This window comes from Pangasianodon hypophthalmus, chromosome 13 (genome assembly GCF_027358585.1).
Source record: "Pangasianodon hypophthalmus isolate fPanHyp1 chromosome 13, fPanHyp1.pri, whole genome shotgun sequence".
Taxonomy (NCBI): domain Eukaryota; kingdom Metazoa; phylum Chordata; class Actinopteri; order Siluriformes; family Pangasiidae; genus Pangasianodon; species Pangasianodon hypophthalmus.
Window position 1 is genome coordinate 2,770,250 of NC_069722.1, and position 19,398 is coordinate 2,789,647.

At 41.4% G+C, this 19,398-nt stretch overlaps 1 protein-coding gene across 4 annotated transcripts in view; it reads right to left on the reverse strand.

Annotated features, from left to right (window-relative positions):
• rarab (retinoic acid receptor, alpha b) overlaps positions 1 to 19,398 on the reverse strand; it is a 98,620-nt gene that overhangs the window by 21,169 nt on the left and 58,053 nt on the right. The window contains exon 1 of one of the 4 annotated variants that reach the window (XM_053239089.1): positions 17,292 to 18,151. The exons of 2 other annotated variants lie outside the window; for them this stretch is intronic. In XM_053239089.1, coding sequence (XP_053095064.1) covers positions 17,292 to 17,445 — 154 coding nt within the window. In that variant the 5' untranslated portion in view covers positions 17,446 to 18,151. Of the gene's footprint in view, positions 1 to 17,291; positions 18,152 to 19,398 lie in introns of those variants that run through there. One more of the 4 variants, XM_053239088.1, reaches the window with a different exon arrangement.

Here is a 19,398-nt window from a genome sequence, read left to right on the forward strand (position 1 = left end):
GACCTGAACCGAGACTATTAATGCCTGAGCGATGAAAGCTACCTTTCAGCATGCACTGAAACACACACACGCACACACACACGTGTAAACGTAGCACTTCATAGCGAAGCTGGATCTTTCAGACAGAAGGGAATACAAAATAAAACCAACTTTTGGTCAGGTCGTTTCTCTTCAGCGTGACACTCGGCCACGCTGCAGGAGGAAAACGTCACAAACACTCGAGTGTCTAGAGTTCCTGTGTGACAGAAAGCGGGGGAGAGACACAGCTGTGTTAACACACCTGACCGCTCAGGTGGGGAGAGAAAAAGAGACTCTGTGTGTGTGTGTGTATGTGTGTGTGTGTGTTAATGAAAAAGCGATAGCACAGACATGCGAGTGAGATGGAGAGACTGTGTGAGAGAAAAATAGGGCAGTGCATGAAAGGAAAACGCCTGCATACCTGGCAACGTTCTCTGGGGAGAGAGCAGATCCTGGTACAGCTAACACACACACAAATACACACACACACACACACACACACACACCGTACTGCACATCAAAGCGGAGCACGTTTGTTATTCAAAGCTAACTTAGTGAGGAGAAGCAGAAAGTCTGCAAACATCATTACGAGCGAGAGAGAGAGAGAGAGAGAGAGAGAAATGAGAGACAGACAGAAAGAGAAAAGCAAAGTATGACTGGAAGAATGGAGAAAAGAGGGTTGAATAGACAAAGAGAAAACTGAATGAAGTAGACAACAATGGACAGACAAAAGACGAATATAGAGGAGGCAACAGAAGAAGGGAAGAAAAAGATGAGGGAGAGATGGATCGAGGAAGAAACAGATAGAGAGAAAGATAAAGGAAAGGGGGTAAGACGGAGACAGAGGGAGAGGATGACAGACAGAGAGAGAAATCAGAAGAAAGACAGAAAGAAATGAGAAGAAGCAGTGAAAGATAAAAAGAGATAGAGACAGGGTGAAATAGACACAGTGAATAGATGAAAAGAAAAAAGAATGAGGGAGGAAGGTAGAAAGAAAGAGAACAGAAAGGGAAGGGGAGAAGGAAAGATGGAGCAAGTAAGAAACAGACATCTAGAAAGAAGAAGAAAATGAAGGGAAAGAGCAAGAGAGAGAAAATTGAGGGAAAGAGACAGGGAGAGAAAAGAGAGAAGGAGGAATGGAAAAAGAGAACAAGAGAAGGGAGGTGAGGTCTAGAGAGAAAAGGGGAGGAAAGAATAGAGAGAAAAATGTAGAGAAAAAGTGAGAGAAATGCTAGAGAGAGAGAGAGAGAGAGAGAGAGAGATGGGAAAAAGGGATAGTTAGAAAAAAAAGACAGGAATTGTATGTGAAAGGGAAAAAGAGAAGGAGAAAGTGACCGAAAGTGAGACGAGTGTGTGTGTGTGTGTGTGTGTGTGTGTGTGATGTAGGTCACTTCACACCAGCTGCTTATTTGACTCAGTGTCTGGATCACAACCAGCTCCCGGTGACTCAGGCTCGTAAACCCCGCCCCTCGCTTCTGATTGGCCAGTGAAAGAGGACAAGAAAACGGGGAGAAATGTCTGACTGTAAACTGAAAAATGATCGTAATCGAGGCTGCTGTGTGTGTGTGTGTGTGTGTGTGTGTGTGTGTGTGTGTGTGTGTGTGTGTGTGTGTGTGTGTGCGTGCGCGCCTGCACTGAGAGACGTCTGGTAAACGGAGTGTGTGTAATTAGTGAATGAGTGTGTAAAACAGAGCACTCTTTACACAGCTGAAGCTTGAGCTGCTGTTTTTTCCCCTCAGACTTGGCGTGATTAAAGCGAGTGGACTTGATCAGCTGCGAGGCGGAAGCGCTGAGTCAGCGTGTGTATACAGAGCGGGTGGAGACCAACAACAGATCTCGGGACGTTTTTCTATCGCAACAAGCGGCCGATACACTTCTCAAGACAGTCTGAGTTTATTTTATTTGTACGGCAGTTTTAACACTGTACATCTCCTTTTGTGCTCAATCATCTGATTTGAGCTTTCAATGCATCACAAAACGATATCACCGATATCAGGGCTCCGATGTCCGCCCCACACCTGACTCGGATCTGATACCAACAACATTTTAGATCATTTTCACACCTTTTTTATTGAGAGTTCAGAACATTCCATTAGGTGTGTTTTCAAACCTGTGAGAAAATAATCAGTTGGAAAGAATGATCTCGATATACTGATAGCATTTAATAGCATCTTACCACTGCACTGTGGAATTCTGGATTCTGATTGGTCAGAAGGTGTTGATTAGTTTTCTATAACAGCAGCACTGACAGTAGTGCAGCTGCAAATCACAAGTTTATATTCATGCGCTCGTTTATCGTGTGTTTAAAAACGTGTGTAATCGTTGATACAGTGAGGGTTTCTGTAAGGAGACGTTTATGTAACTTTTATGGAAGGAGTCTCCAGTTTCAGTGCATTGTGCAGTGCATCTTCAGGACAGAGGAGTTTACGCTTTGCGGTTTCTCAGTAACATGACAAGCTGAGCTTTTCTGTCTTATTAACTTCGTGACAGAGATAAAAAGAAAGGCTGAAGAGGGAACGACTGTTTATAGCTGCTGTAACGTAAGCGAGGACAGGAACGAACTTGTTTCCTGGATGTTTCACATTAAATGTAAGTATAAATGGATTAAAGGCATAGTACTGATGCTATTACATCATTCTGTTCATTAGAAGAGAGTGTAGGTAAAACAGAAAACACGGCTGGCAGAACTGGAGGAATCACAACCAGGACAAGTGGCTTTAAACACGGGGAAACTGTATTTAATACAATCCTATAAACCAGGATGAAAGTTTTTTATTGCATTCTTTGACGCTGTTTAGCGTCCGTGTTTCTGAATGTTTTCTTGACTGCAGGTTGAAAGAAATCTGGCTCAGATCTAAGATCCAATCCGACAGCATCTATTAAAACCTCCACATGCCTGCAGAGCGACTGCCTCACGCACTGGGCCGCTTAAAATAAACCCTCAGTCGCAAGCACCGAGGACGAGACGAACGGCTGATCTGACGCGAAACCAGTGTTTTCAGCTCAGCGCACAGAAATAGCGGCCTGTCGTTTTTGTTTCTGCGGCCGGACGCGGTGGGGAAAAAACTAACACGCCTCACGAGCAGCCAAAACCACCAACCAGCAATTTTGTAATTAAGGTGCATTTTTATGGGCTGCAAAATAAGAGCCTTGCTGAAAAGGAAGTCTTAAACAAACAAACGAGCGTGCGGCGGCACGTGGGGACTAAATTAGCGTTTCCCAAAGTGCCCACTAACGGCTTAGTGGGGGAAATCTGGAGACACACAGGGACAAACCCCCTCCCCAACCTCTGCCTCAAAAAAAAAAAAAAAAAAAAACAGCACCAGGAGAAACAGGTTAGGCGAAAGAGAGAAAGAAATGTTGATTAAATCGAAGTGTGTAATGAGATTAGCAGCAAACAATGAAGGCCTTGTAAAAGACAACTAGCAAGTTTGAGGCTGTTTTTAGCTAAACGCCTCACTCGCACTTCTCATACAAACCTAGCAATATCGGACCTCGTTTATCACAACTGGATACCAACAGATTTATTCGTAAATTGTTCGCATTTACACAAAAAAAATTTAGTCGTCATTTTGCTATTTTCCGCTCTCTGTGGCCTTTGCCTTTTATGGAGTTCTATGAGCGTGCCTAATCAGCCGTGCCAGGAACACACTTGGTAATTTACAACTGATTGGCGTTTATCAACACACACACACACACACACACACACGAGTAGGAAGAAAAGCAGGGTTAACGAAACATTTGTAAATCTGGACAGAATTTTAAGTTCAGTTTGGACGAAAACATTTACACACAGCTTTACTAAAAGAGATCAATGAGGCCCAGGGTTAGCATGGACGCGTTGCTAATACGTTGCTAATATTAGTCATGATGGAGAACTGTTGATCCATGGTAACGTAACGCAATCTGACAGTCAGTCAGCTAGACTTCAACAGCTTGTGTCTTTAGCTGAACTAAAAGCCTAGTTAGGAACTGTGAGTAAACTAGCCAGGATGGTGGAATAATACAAATAATGACGTACGATACACAGCCTCACTAGCTCTAACCTGATCAGGAGATTAAATGCATGGAGAAAAAAATGCAGCACTTTTTAAATGCATCCACTTTCCTGAGGATTACGTGTAAAACGTGATGAAGGTTGAAGAAAGAAAGAAAGAAAAAAAAAAAACACATCCTTATAGCTGAGTACTGAGAGCTGTGCAGGAAGCTGAAGGCTGAGGAAAGCCCTCTGTCTCTCACTAAACACACACTGACCTACATTCTGTTTCATCAGGACACCAGGGAAAACACACTCAAAGAGAAAGTGTACAAAAATGACACCGGGATCTGGGGCAGGCACGATGATCATCACGAAAATCATCACATTATTTCCCACGAGAGACAAAGACAAGACGGAGATACAAAGTTCTTTCTGCTGTTCTTCTACACTTTCTCACTTCACTCGCTCTGCTGCTGCAGTCTTTATTTCTCCGAGTTCTGGACAGAGCACACTGAGGTCCTCATTCCCAGCGCTGTGACTGCGTTAGAACTTTATTTAAACCCTGAATACGGTGCGAATGTGGTTCAGAATTTAAAACCACATTAAACAGAAACCAGAAAGCGTTTCTTTTCATCGTTTCGTGACCCGTTTAGGAGGGAAACGCGCTCTGTGTTTTTCCTCACTGACAGTTAGTGTGAGGTGGAGTGGAAAGGGAAATGAATCATGACATGACGGTATCGGTTAATTTTATTTTCTGCCTGCTGGTGAACGTATTGTGATGTAGTCGAACATGAGAAGACGTTTGGACGGAGAACTCGAAAGTCACTGCATTCTGATGGAAGTTCACCAAAACACACAACTTTTAATCTTTTAACTCCTCTGACTCACTCAGATGAACTGCTTATTTTCCTACAACAGCATGTCCTGAAGTGTTTTATTCCTCTTACACCACAGCGATTACAATTTTCTTTTATTAAAGAATGACTGACACCGGAGACGAAAAACTCCACCGTAACTATACGATAGAAACGATAGCGCATTAATATAAACCTGAATCAACACCTTCTGACCAATCAGAATCCAGAATTCAATGTCGTGGTAAACGTGTACTTTAATAAAGCTTTGGTAAACTGACTTGTCCACGGCGCAACCTAGAGAGTTCAGCTCATCTTTCCTGAAGTTACATACAACATATCTGGAGATAGCATTATATATAATAATTGCATTAAAAGAAAAATAATTAATTGCCTTTACAGGACAGCCAATCACAACACTCAGAATGTTAGGAGCGTCGTCAGAGTCATCAGGCTAGAATTTGGGTTTCATCCATATTACTGATGGCTACGTTTAATTAGCAATAGCAACCGAATTGTAATTCTGTTTAATAACGTTGCCCCCGACTCTTACTGTAGAGTACTGCGTCACGCCTGATCATTAGCGGAATTGTTTATAAAACTGTTTGTGTTGTGTTGCAATAACAGTCCATGTTGCTTTAGTGATCTAATCGATGTGTCTACAGTAGAGTCGGCGTTCCTGCTATCCACACAAATCCATTTTCCAGAATCTAATCATGTGGCCTTGTGACAGCATCTATAAAAACCCGCTGCAGCCTCAATGGCCGTTCCGCCCAAAATAACCCGAGATGTGAGGACGTGAGGACGAGAGGACGAGAGGAACGAGCGAGCTGATGCGAAACCAGTGTTTTCAGAGAAGCGTGCAGAAATAAATAGCGCCCTTTCATTTGGGCGGCCGAGCGCAGCGGAGTAAAACTAACATGAGTGTAGAAATGCGTTTGTGATTATAACGTGAATCCACTCCACCTTGATTTATGAGTCCAGCAGGGAAAAAAAACTCTCCTCTTAGAGACTGCCGAGCTCCGGAGGACGACAAGCAAGGAAAGAGATATGAGGAGAGAGAAAGAGAGAGAGATCAAATAGGTCAAAGGTTAAACTCCTCAGCATGTTAAGCAACGTGGCAGGATCAGTTTACAGTGAGATGGTGACCCCGTGACCCCTCTGTACACTCGCCTGGCATTTCAGCAGGAAGCATGTAAAACACGAGGAGTGTAAATCTTTGAAACGTTTAATCACGAGTGCTGATGATAGAGAGAGAAAAAAAACATCCTGCAGCGGTTCAGCCGAAACATTTCACATATTTATTCTGTTTATTATCTTCTTCACTGCAGGCGTGTGCTGATCATCTGTAATCAACACGCACATTATTGTTCTTAAGGACACTTAAAAATCCAAAAAAATGCTAAAATAAAATAAAAATAAAGCAAGATGAAATCGTAGATTTGTACTAGTTCTAATAATAATGATACTCACTTTTTCAGAATTATTAATTTAATGTCCCACTGTCCTTTTAAATTATGTTAATACATTAATAATAAGAAAAAGAAGAAGTACACACACTTATATAATATAAATATTATTACTAAAATTGTCATTTTCATTATCACTATAAATAAATATAACAGTAGGCAATTATTTTTAAAAGATTTTTAATTTTTTTGTAATATTCTGTATTTTTGTATATCTATTTCTTTCATCATTTTTCTATTGTCATCATATCACAATATTCTATACATTTGATAATTTTTTTATACACAAACACTATAATATTATTATTATTATTATTATCACTATTATTACAAAAGAACTGAATATTAATATTAAATATAAAATATTAACATCATATTTGTACAATATTATTGGACATTCAGATAATAATGATCATAGAAAAAAACAACAGATTTTAAAATAAGAATATACTGAATGTATATTTCTTTCATAATTCATATATATTCTCTATTATATATTATATTGCTGCTATTATTTTTAATATCTAGAAAAATAAAGGCAATCTGTCTAACACCTCTTCCTCCTCCTCCTCCTCCTCCTCCTCCTCCTCCTGCCAGAACAGGTTTCAGCCTTCAGGCCTCCTTCAGTTTTACTGCGTGGGTTTACAGCTGCCTGCCTTTCTCTTTCTGCCCTTTTCTCCTTCTCGTTTTTTTGAAACGCAGCAGACGTGACGCCCCACCACACCCCACCTCCACCCCCCCACCTCCACCCCTCACTCTGTCTGGGACTGAAACCTCCTCGCCCACTCACTGAGATCCAATTCCATCAGCTGTACAGGTTTATTCAGAGCACACGGAGGAGACTCGCCATCACCGAGGCACAGGTTTATCTGGAGATGCTTCGGTCCACTGTTGCTTACGGCTCTGTTAAAATGTTTTGGAGGAAAAAAGTGTGGTGTTCAATATGATGCCACGGCGCTGATGAATTCTGGATTCTGATTGGTCTGACAGGCGTGCAGCTGAAGATCACAGGTTATCATTGAAACTTGTTTTTTTTGGATGCTCCACCACATTAAATGTAACTACTATAATCAGAGAAAAAGTATGACCATTAAAACTGGTAACCGCTGGCAGACGGCTGTGGCGGTAGACGGCCGTGGTGGCAGACGGTTGTGGTGGTAGACGGCCGTGGTGGTAGACGGCCATTTTTAGGTGGTAACAGTAACTTCTCTTCATCACACCATAAACACTTAAGCACGCTGTTTAGGCTTTAGTGTCTGGGTTAGAATCCAGTACATGGAATATCCTGTGCAGATTCTACAATGCTAAACTGGTAGTCATAAACTTTTATTACTTGTTAGCTACATTAGCCTCGTAGCTCGAGTGCAAAACTGAAGAAGCAAACTAAGGGGCCGTTTACATGACAACGTTTTCAGCCAAAAACAGGAAACTTTTTATGCGTTTTGCCTGTTCGTTTACACGACAATGGCGTTTTTGGGGACTGAAAACACATATTTTTGAAAACGGGTTTCAAAGTGCAAGTTTTTGAAAACGCTGCCGTTATCGTCTCCATGTAAACACCCAATACGGGAATTTTTAAAAACGGTGACATCATGCACGTGCATAGTACGTGTTAGGTATGTAGACGTGCGCAGTACGTGTCTATTGTAAAGGCGAGAGCGAACAAACATACACAACAATGGCGGAGTACATGGTAGTGTTGTTGCTGCTCGATACACACGACAAATTCTAAATACACATCAGCGCCGACGACATGTCTTAAAAAGGCTTTTTACTCCCTTTTACTTTTACACGTCTCCTTTAACATTGACAAGGACTCCAGTGACCTCTTCTCCCACAGCCGATTATCTGACTAGTCAAACTAACTGATTTGCACATGCTAATGCACATCCAGAGCGCACAACCACAACACACAACATGTGAGGAATAAAAGACTCAACGACCGGGTGGCGTGATGAAGCCGAGTTACTGTTACAACCCCGAAGTTGGTTATTTTCCCTGTAACAGCACGCAGCTTGTCACGGCAACTTAAAGTTACAGCTTTACCTCTGACTGTTACAAAGCGTTGACGCTGGAGACTCCTTCCATGAAGCGTATATAAAACTTCACCGTATCAACGATTTACATGGATGATAAACAGTCAAGTCCCTGTGAACGGGCTGTTACTATGGAAACGATAATGTGCATTATATAAACCTGTGATCTGCAGCTCCACTACTGTTACTGTTATAGAGAATTAATCAACAACTTCTGACCAATCAGAATCCAGCATTCAACAGCACTTACAGCTTTTCACTTTTGCTGCCTAAAAACAGACGTCTAGTCGTCTATCTGTATCCACGTCAGTGACACGTGGAGCAGGTAGAGAGGCTCAGCCGGGGTTAGTGTTAGAGGTGGAATGTGCTAGCGGTGTTTAGGCGTGACACTCTGCCAGATCCGCTTTAACACAGCACAACACAAACAGCACTTCCTGATCCCGCAGCACTTCCTCTGACTGTATAAACAGAGAGGCTGTAGATCATGCAGTGCATAAATGTTTGTGTATGTGTATATAATAATAAAGGTAATAATAATAAAAATACTGTGATTTATACAGAACTGAACAGCAGAGGTTATCACATGACCTTTCTGTAGATGCAACTGACAGCCTGAGGAAACGTCGAGCTCGCTGAATGAACCTGCCGAACGAAACAAACACTCTGACACCTGTGATGTTTTGATGTTGAACGCTGGCGAGCGTTTGAGGAACACACTGTTCTATGTGGTTCAAACAGAAGTCTGTGGTTTGGTGCTTCTTCTCCACGGCGGCACTTTAAAGCACGCGATGGCCTTCAGGGTTGCACTACCTGTCTGGAAGGGTGCCATGTGTTGCGAAATCCCTGCCTCATCCCTGTGTGGGTTTAACACAAGGGCTTTCTCCACCTTGATTACAGAGCAGCTTTTGGTAATGAGCAGCCCGGAGGACAGCAAACTTGTAAAAAAGATAAATGCTTTTGGGTGGCATTCAACAACTACTTTTGTTAAAGAGAAACAACAAGGTAAACACTTATTCTAAAAAAAAAATAAAAATAAAAAAAAAAAAAAAACATTTTTCATATTTTCTCTGTCCATATTTTAAGCATTCTGCCATAACTAAGAAAAAAAACAACATTTTTATTGTGTATATCTAATGAAGTCAAAAAGTCGTTAAAGTCATTTCATAGTCTGTAAAAGGCCTGAAGCACTTCCAGAGTCGATGCTAATTTTGGGGAACTTTGCGCAACTTGCTTTAGAGGTGAATGTACAACTTCCTGTATTGACGGTGCTCTGGAATATTTATAAGATCCTCAGGTAAAAATCAAATGGCTATACATATTCCCAAACAACCAATACTTTTGTGTTAAAAATGAAATGTGTGTAGTAGGCATGGAACCTTTGGCATACAACGTGAAGACACATCCATCTCTATGACTGATACACAGGCTGCTTATGCCGGCCATAATTACTACTGATGTCTGGAAGACGAATCCCATCTGAATAACACTTTAGACTTTTTCTACATCGAAACACCGAAGTTTACACACCAACATTTTAAACGCTTTTTATCTTCGCAGGTCAGTGGGAACCCCGCGTCCTCCCACCACACTGCTCTTCTGCGGCCGTGACCAATGAACCAGATCGTCTCAGTTCCCTTCCATCTCATTCCTTCCATCTTATTTCTGTCTTTTATTCTTCTTCCTCATCGCCCCAGACGGCTCTGCTGTTCCCAGCAGCACTGCGCTGCTCACAGGAAATGATAAAACGACACAACGACACTCTCTTCCTTAGTTAGGACTTCCTCATTCCAGCACCATGTGAATCTCATCAAATTTCCTTCACGTTATATTGCACATAACATTCAAATCACCGCCCTCTTGCCACTCCTGCACCCATCTTGCAAATGACTCCACCCCTTCTCTCCTCTCGCCACCCCTCTCCAATCACCCCTCCACCTCTCTCCCACCCCCTCACCCCACCTCCACCCCTCTAGCCCTCTTGCCACCCCTCTCCCACCCCTCTCCCACCCCACCCCTCTCACCATACCTCCACCCCGCCAGCCCTCTCGCCACGCCTCTCCGACCACCCTCCATCTCCCACCCCCTTTGCCTTCCCCCACCACATTTCAACCCCTATCACCACCCCTCCAGCCCACCCCCACCCTCTCACCACCCCACCACCCCTCTCAACACCCCTTCATGCCTCCCCCCACCCCTCCATGCCTCCATCTCCAGTGAAGCTCTTTATGTTTTTACCTTGAAGGTACATACCATTTTGACAGAGTCCATAAAACAACATCTTCGCTCCGACTCCATGACAATCTCATTCTAGCGGAACAAATCCCAAAATGGCTTCCTATTTACTTTTGTTTTTCTTTGTAACATAATGGAGATCGGGGCCGTACCTGGTGTCCTCATACACAGAGTAATAGTGTGACATTTCTGATTCAACTGCAGATCCATAGCTTGCACTCAAACATCTCTCTCTTCACTGAAGACAAAAGTACTGGCACCCTCGGCAGTGTTGGGAGGCATCCACAGCCATTACGCAAAGATTTACTCATCTGAACGCTCACTAAATAAAAAATCTTTTCTTACGTTTAATTTTTTTGTGAAATGGCTATCAGATCTAATAGCCAGTTGAGTCTGGAGTTACATTTTACAGTCTCTAATTAATAACCTAATTACTTCAGGTGTTAAAAAAAATTCACTCTGTATTTGATTAAAAAAAAAAATAAACGATGTATGGTTTTATTTCAACCATTTAACACCAAAATGGTGTGGAAAATCCAAAATGACTTACTATTCACTTTGGGCTATATTCACAATTAACTCCAAAAGTTATGTCAATATTTTTATGGGGAAAGTTTCTCATATTCAGAATTGGTTTATGCACAAGCTTAACTCAATTGCTTGTAGTTCACACCTCCATGGTTGCCAGATCTTTCTTGAGTAGAAGTGGGTTTTTTCAATAGCGTCTAGAGCACAGACTTTAAACACAAGCACTCATCATTAAACCCAAAAAAAAAAACATGGGCTGAGGAAGAAAACAGTGTTTTTTTTTTGCTGGCTAATGTAATATGATACAAACAAGAGACATTTTTTTAAAAAAACAATGATATTGGAATAAGAAGATGGCATAAGATTCATATCCAGTGTGAGTTTATAGTTTATAGAAGTACTTTTTCTAGCTCTAAATTAAAAAAAAGAAAAAAAAAGAAAAGCAAAATGGCGGCTTACAGTTAATCCAGCTGTGCAATTCCTATTTTCAGGATTTAAAGTAAGGGAGTAAAAAATGCTCACACTAGTACAGTATTCATTTTTCCCCTGAAAATGTGAATATTGTGTAAAAACCATGAAGATACATACAGTTAGGTTTTTTTCTGAGAGTGAAGATTTAGAAACGTTAATTTCCCTCATTTCTACAATCCTTTTTTTTTTTAGAAATAGCATTTGTTTGTAAAAAGAGGCCTGCGCTCTGACAGCAGCCGTCTCATGGGTTTTGCGTGTGTGTGTGTGTGTGTGTCACTCTGCAACCTTCAATGTGACAAACTTTTTCAAACACTGCGTGATGGACGGATCACTTGTGAGGAGAAGTGGCACGACCTCGTGAAAAAAAAAAAAGGGAAGACGAATGATAAAAGCCTGGGCTTGAAGGCTAAAACAAACAGAGTGAAGGATTGCGCACATCTGGGTTATGCACACGGTGGCAGAAATGAAAAATTTCAACTCAAATACACCTTTTTCCATTATTTACGCATGTGCATGAGCAGAAGGTGCTGATTCATTTTCTGTAACAGAAGCTCTGACAGTAGCGCAGCTGCAAATCACAGCTTTATATTAAAGCACTCGTTTTAATACGTTGATATGGTGGAAGGAGTCTCCAGTGTCAGCGCTTTGTAACAGTCAGAGGTAAAGCTGTAACATGTTTTTTGACATCTTCAGGACAGAGGAGTTTATGTTTTGCGGTTTCTCAGCAACACAACCTGCGTGTTTTCTGCGAGGCTGGTGAGGGAACGGGTTTGTTGTGCTGTGATGGGAAAGCAGCGCTGTAATGCCGAAGACAAAGAAGTTTTACACTCACACAGCACTTAGAAGCAATAGACCGACGGTAAATGTTTTATTTAAATGCCCTTGTTGCTCTCTACTGGGCCGTTTTTTTTGCCGCTCGGGATCCGTGAAAACGAGAGCGGGCCCTCAGTGTGTCTCCCGAGACGCAGGCTAAATAAAAGGATTGAATGAATAGAAACTCATTATATAAATATTGCATTGGAGGGGATAATTAATGTTGCCTAAAATAACGTACGTGGCCCACTAATGCTAGGAGAATCGAGATAAAACTGGTTTCTCAGTGAACACTACATTTAAATCTGGGGTATTTTTTCCTCATACGTTGCCATAATGCCTTTTTATATGATTCAATTTTTAATTTAACAGCACCATAAACACAACATCAACTAAATAATCACACACAACCTTTACTCATGACATAAGTGATTTTTCTTTTAGTTAAGAATTCTGATTCAGTTACCCAATATTCCTTTTCCAATTTGCAGATTTATTTAGATTTCTGGTGAGAATTAAGATCCCTGATAGAAATAAAAATACTAATAAACACATTTCTTAATTCTGCACTGAATTTAACTCACCTCACTCATGAGCTCATGGTGTGTGAATCACACAGGTGGAGGCAGATGTTCAGTTATCCCACAACACCACTCAGTATTAAAACTCGATTTTCCTATATAATTACAGTAATTGCTAATTGCGACCCATAATGATTTCATTGATATAGTTCCCTATGAGTAACAACATTTTATTAAATGCTGGAATAAACTGTAATGTCGGCATTAGATAAATTACGTAAACATCCATGACAAGTAGACATGACATTTTTACCGCAATAATCCTACAGACATTAATACTGTTATTAATTCATCCAAGCTTATTAGACAGAATCTGCCTGAAGGTGAATTCTCCACAAGTCACACATTTCACACTCCGTCTCCTCACCTCGTCCTGGCTCAGAAACTCGTGTTAGGCTTAAATTAGAGCACAGCATAACTGTTCATAACTGTACATAACTGTTCTTTACTGTTCATAACTGTACATAACTGTTCTTTACTGTTCATAACTGTACATAACTGTGCATAACCAGTGCAGAGCTGCACAACTGTACATAATCTGTACTGCATAACTGTTCCTAAACCACCCTGCATCACCAGCCCAGAGTTCTTTTACTGTTTATAAGCCATCCAAAACTACAAAACTGTACATGACACATCCTGCATAACTGTACATAACGCTGTACATGACACATCCTGCATAACTGTACGTAACACATCCTGCATAACTGTACATAACTCATCCTGCGTAACTGTACATAACTCATCCTGCATAACTGTACATAACACATCCTGCATAACTGTACATAACTCATCCTGCATTACTGTACATAACTCATCCTGCATAACTGTACATAACACTGTACGTAACTCATCCTGCATAACTGTACATAACACTGTACATAACACATCCTGCGTAACTGTACATAACACATCCTGCATAACTGTACATAACACATCCTGCATAACTGTACATAACTCATCCTGCATTACTGTACATAACTCATCCTGCATAACTGTACATAACACTGTACGTAACTCATCCTGCATAACTGTACATAACACTGTACATAACACATCCTGCATAACTGTACATAACACATCCTGCATAACTGTACATAACACATCCTGCATTACTGTACATAACACATCCTGCATAACTGTACATAACTCATCCTGCATAACTGTACATAACACTGTACGTAACTCATCCTGCATAACTGTACTTAACCTGTCGAGAGCTGCATAACTGCACATAACCCGCCTGCATTATTGTTTATAACCCATTCTAAGCCATATACCTGTTTATTATCTATCATTCATTACAGTACATAAGCCATCTACAGTTGTATAACTGTTTATAACCCATCCAGAGCTACCTACCTGTACATTACCAGTCCTGCATAATGCTACAAAGCCAATCTAGAGCTGCATAACTGTGTAGAACCTATCCAGAGATGCAGAACTGTTCATAGCCCATCCAAGGCTGCATAACCTAGATAAGCAGACCTCCATAACTGTTTATAACCCATCATGCATAACAGTACATAACCCATCCAGAGCTACATTACTCTCTATAACACACCCACAGCTGCATAACTGTACATAAGCAGTCCTGCATAAACATACAACATGTCCAGAGCTGCATAACTGTTCATAATCCATCCAGAGCTGCATAACTGTTCATAGCCCATCCAGAGCTGCATTACAGTTTACAACCCATCCAGAGCTGCATTACAGTTTACAACCCATCCGGAGCTGCATTACAGTTTACAACCCATCCGGAGCTGCAAAACTGTTTACAACCCATCCAGAGCTGCATAACTGTTCATAATCCATCCAGAGCTGCATAACTGTTCATAATCCATCCAGAGCTGCATAACTGTTCATAGCCCATCCAGAGCTGCATTACAGTTTACAACCCATCCAGAGCTGCATTACAGTTTACAACCCATCCAGAGCTGCATTACAGTTTACAACCCATCCAGAGCTGCATTACAGTTTACAACCCATCCAGAGCTGCATTACAGTTTACAACCCATCCAGAGCTGCATTACAGTTTACAACCCATCCAGAGCTGCATTATTGTGCATTGTCCTGTTGTTAAAGTACTGGTGCTGCTTGCGATATCTCAGAAAAGCACATCGTAATGTAACTTCTTGCAGTATTAATTCTATACCATCATCTTGTCCAGTCCTGTAGTGCTACAGCATTACACGATCTTGTTAGCGCAGGAAATTGTCACTTTAGGGCTGTCTTGGAGACGACTGTTGCTTCTTCCAGATTTTATTTTTGCACCATTCGTTGTATTGTCCCTGCTTTTGTGTTACTGTAGACGGCAAATAAAATAAATGAACTCTTGCTCACTTTAGGCATATTCTTAACCCCGTGAACTTAACCCTGTGTGAAGTTACTGCGTAAACCTTCAAAAAACTGAATACGACACACAGTGTATCGTGACATCATCTTGGAGAACCGCGAAGATGATGATGATGATGATGACGATATTTTCAGTGTGCACCCATTGGACCTGCACACTGCATAATGACTTCACAAGAAGCAAACACGACGCAGCAGTTGTGCACAGACACAGACTGCTAGAAACCGAGCTGAAAACGACTTCTCCCCACATGTCTGTCTGAAAAACCACACGCTGCTTTGCTGGCACGAAAGTCTGAACCCACACACAAACTCACGAATTCATTAATCAACTGCTGTTCCGCTGAACGCGCCACACCAGCCCAGAGTCGCACTTTTCACTCCAGTTCCTCAGGGATCCTCACATGCTCCATCATTTTAACAGTTTAAAAGGTTTTATTTCAGCTCTAAAAAACACCAGAACCACATCTCTCTCTCTCTCTCACACACACACACACACACACACTTAAAAACAAACTGTACCTGTCCTTGTCCTTATCTTTTATTACACATCCTTCACCTGTAAACATGGTGATTGTGTACCTTTCAAAAAGATTGATGGTATATAACTGGACATTTAATAATTACCTTTCAGAGTAAAACTTTAACCTTCTCAGGTCTTCCATATCGCTTAATTATTTGGCGTGGAGTCTTACTTTAAATTGCATCACTTTTATCAGTGAATTGTTATTCTGTCTTGGCTCCAAACACAATTTTCAAGATGTTGTAATATAAATTGCAGGATATCTTCTTTGTTTTCGCATTTTTTTTTTATCGATTTGGTTTTTTCTTCACGCATCGCACGCCTAAAACTAAAACGTTCACATATCCATACCAGTGCTTTTTTTACTTTCAGTTTTATTGACTAAAGGATCGAAGGGGCAAAAGCTGCTATAGACCTCTGAATAAGAATGAAATGATATCAATACAAAAGAAAAAAAATTTAAATAAACTGTTTGTTATAAACATTGCATGAAGTATTGAACTGTTTTTATGCAATCGTACTGAATTGTTAAGAAATTGTCTGCAAAACTATAACCTGCAGAACATACTGGGTATTGCTGGAAAGTTCAAGACTCGTGATATGATCATTTGGTCATATCAACCCACCCCTGGCTGTGAGGGTGAAAGGTACACTACACACACACTTCTAGGTAAAAGCTACAACCCAGTGACAAGGAATGACCAAAGTCCAGAACGGCCAGCTGTTATTTCTTTTTGTGATCTCAAGAAAGCAAAAGTTGTTCTCTCGAGACCTTGACTTATTTTTCTATGTCCGAATGCAGGAAGTAGCTGGTACAACTACTATAGTGTCCACGATGGTATAGCTGCAGATTTCTGAGTCGCCTTCTCAAGTGACAGACACTAATTTGGAAAAGGTCTAGCACTAACAAACAGAAGGCTAGATAGATAGATAGATAGATAGATGTACTTTACTGATCCCGAAGTGGATATTTGGTGAAATATACAGACAAACTCCACACAGTCCCCTGAGCTCAGGATCGAACCCACAACCTTATGGCTGAAAGGCTGAAATTCTGCCACTGTAACAGCCAGGTGCTGTTAAGATGCTCCCTGATACACAGAATTTATTTCCAATAATGCATTTCGACCTGAGAAAAATAAGTCGTGATTTTGAGAGAACAACTTCCTATCCTGAGATCGCAAGAAAAAAGAAGAAATGACGCAAGGCCTTTCTGGACTTGTGTAAGCAATGGTACACTTTTAGCTCTCTTCTCTCCTGGACAGGGCAGTTTACCTGCTCCAGGTGAGTCAGAGCAGAACCACAGCAGCATGTGGAGCTCACACAGGCCTTGACTGGAGGAGGAATGGGATTAAAGCAGCCACCATGCTGTAACACACACACACACGTCTGAGAGAGAAGAAGCAGGAAGGAGAAAAGGGCCACCTACAGTGAGAGGAGCTCCAGGGGACGAAAGATCTCGGCATCCCTTTATCCTGGATCAGACATCCGCGCTTCTGCTGCTGCTGGTGGTGCTGGTGGTAATAATCCACACTTAGGAACGGGTTCGGGGTCAAACCCACCACGTCCACGCTCTCATACATGGCGCAAACGCGAGGGAGCTCCCTGAGCTTTCTGCTCCCACCTCAGCGCAAACCCGGCTCCGGAGGGATTAAAGCCCTGACACGGGCCTGGGACTGGACACACACCGTGCTCCTGAGACCACCTCTCGCGCTCGGGAGTGTGTTTATGGGTCAGCTTGCAAACTCGCTCACGATGTCGTGTGTAAGTGTGTGTAAGAATGTGCACGCACGCACGAACGAACACACACACGCGCGCGCACGCGACTCAGTGAAACAGTCGCGTCGTTCTAACGACATGCATCCTTGGAATAATCGCAATCGGTGCAACCACGCAGCACGCGCGCTTTAAATAAGAAATAAATATCAAAAAGCAGCAAGGCTTTAATCAGAGGTTCAAAACGTTCCTGGGTTTAACTCGAGCCCAGGAGTGTGTGTGTGTGTGTGTGTGTGAGAGAGAGAGATAAAAATCCGGCATGCAGGATCGTGTTTAATCCTCATCCGCGTGAAGAAAGTCCCGTCCCGAGCGCGCGCAGGTCAACAAGTTGGTGGGATTTCTCCACGGCGCGGGGATTTGTGCGCGCGGGGCTTGTTCACGCTCGTGCTCATGTCGCTTGACGGGAACGCTCCTCTGTCCGCGCTGAGTCCGCGCTGAGTCCGCGCTGTGTCCGCTATCTGCTCCGTCTTTCCGCCTCTTCCTTTCTCTCACAGCGCGGCGGCTTGACGAGCGCGAGCAGCTGCGCGCAACGCAACGCTGCGCACCCAAACGCAACGCGACGCCCCGCCCCTCCGCGCACTGACCACGCCCCCTCGCACAGACCCCGCCCTCTGGCTGCACTAACCCCGCCTCTCCTCCTCTCCTCCTCTGCTCCTCTCTCACTGGGCCCCAGACAAAAAAATAGGAAAAACACTGTTATTGTTATTTCCGTGAACTTTTACCCAGTAAAATAAAAAATCAATCATTATATACGAATAACATCTATTTATGCATGAATAATAGATATTATTAGATATATAATAAAAGGCTATTATACTGCATTGTATATTATGTTATATTGTATCTATATATTGTATATTATATTATATTGAAAGTTCATCAGATGAGGATGAAAAGGAAAAAGGGACGCCAGTTTCAGCACCTTTATCAGGAATGTACTTATCATAAATATATGAGTGCGTTATCCTGAGTATCAGCACGCCTGTGTTTAGCTACAGCACTCCTGATGGTCAGTTTAACCGCACTCTTACCCGGGACATACTGCTTAATTATACTATACAATATAATAATATACAATATTATATACAGTATGGTACCTTTACACTTCCCTGCACATTCGCACCGCCTCCAAGTGCACTGTTTACAGTCTGTTTACGTATTTTACACATTTATTTGTACAGAGATAATCTCCCTCTCCTCCTCAATGTAGACTAGATCATTCCTCATGCACCATGCTTCTTTATTTTTATTATATTTATGTTATCTGGATATGTTTGTTTTTACCACTACTATAACACTACAACTTCCTTTGGGATAAATAAAGTTTCTATCTATCTATCTATCTATCTGTCTATCTATCTATCTCTCTATCGTCATACAGGTGGTCTATTTATTGCTACTATTTATATTTATAATATTGTATCATTGACAACATAATGAATGAGTTACACAATAAATAAATAAATAAATAAATATTTTTTTCCTCAAAATTATGCCACACAAATTAATTTATATTTTTTATTATAAATCTGCCTTTTTTTTTTTATTATAAATTTGCCTTTTTTTTTTAAATTTGATATATATATATATATATATATATAGGGTTTTTATTGATTTAATTATGTTCTTCCCATAAACACCTTTATGAAACAAGAATGGCAATAAATCATATAATATTTATGCACATTATTTATTTCTTTTTTTCCCCCCATTTTTCTGTAAAATGTCTTTGGACACAAAAGAAGACGCATTTTGTCTTT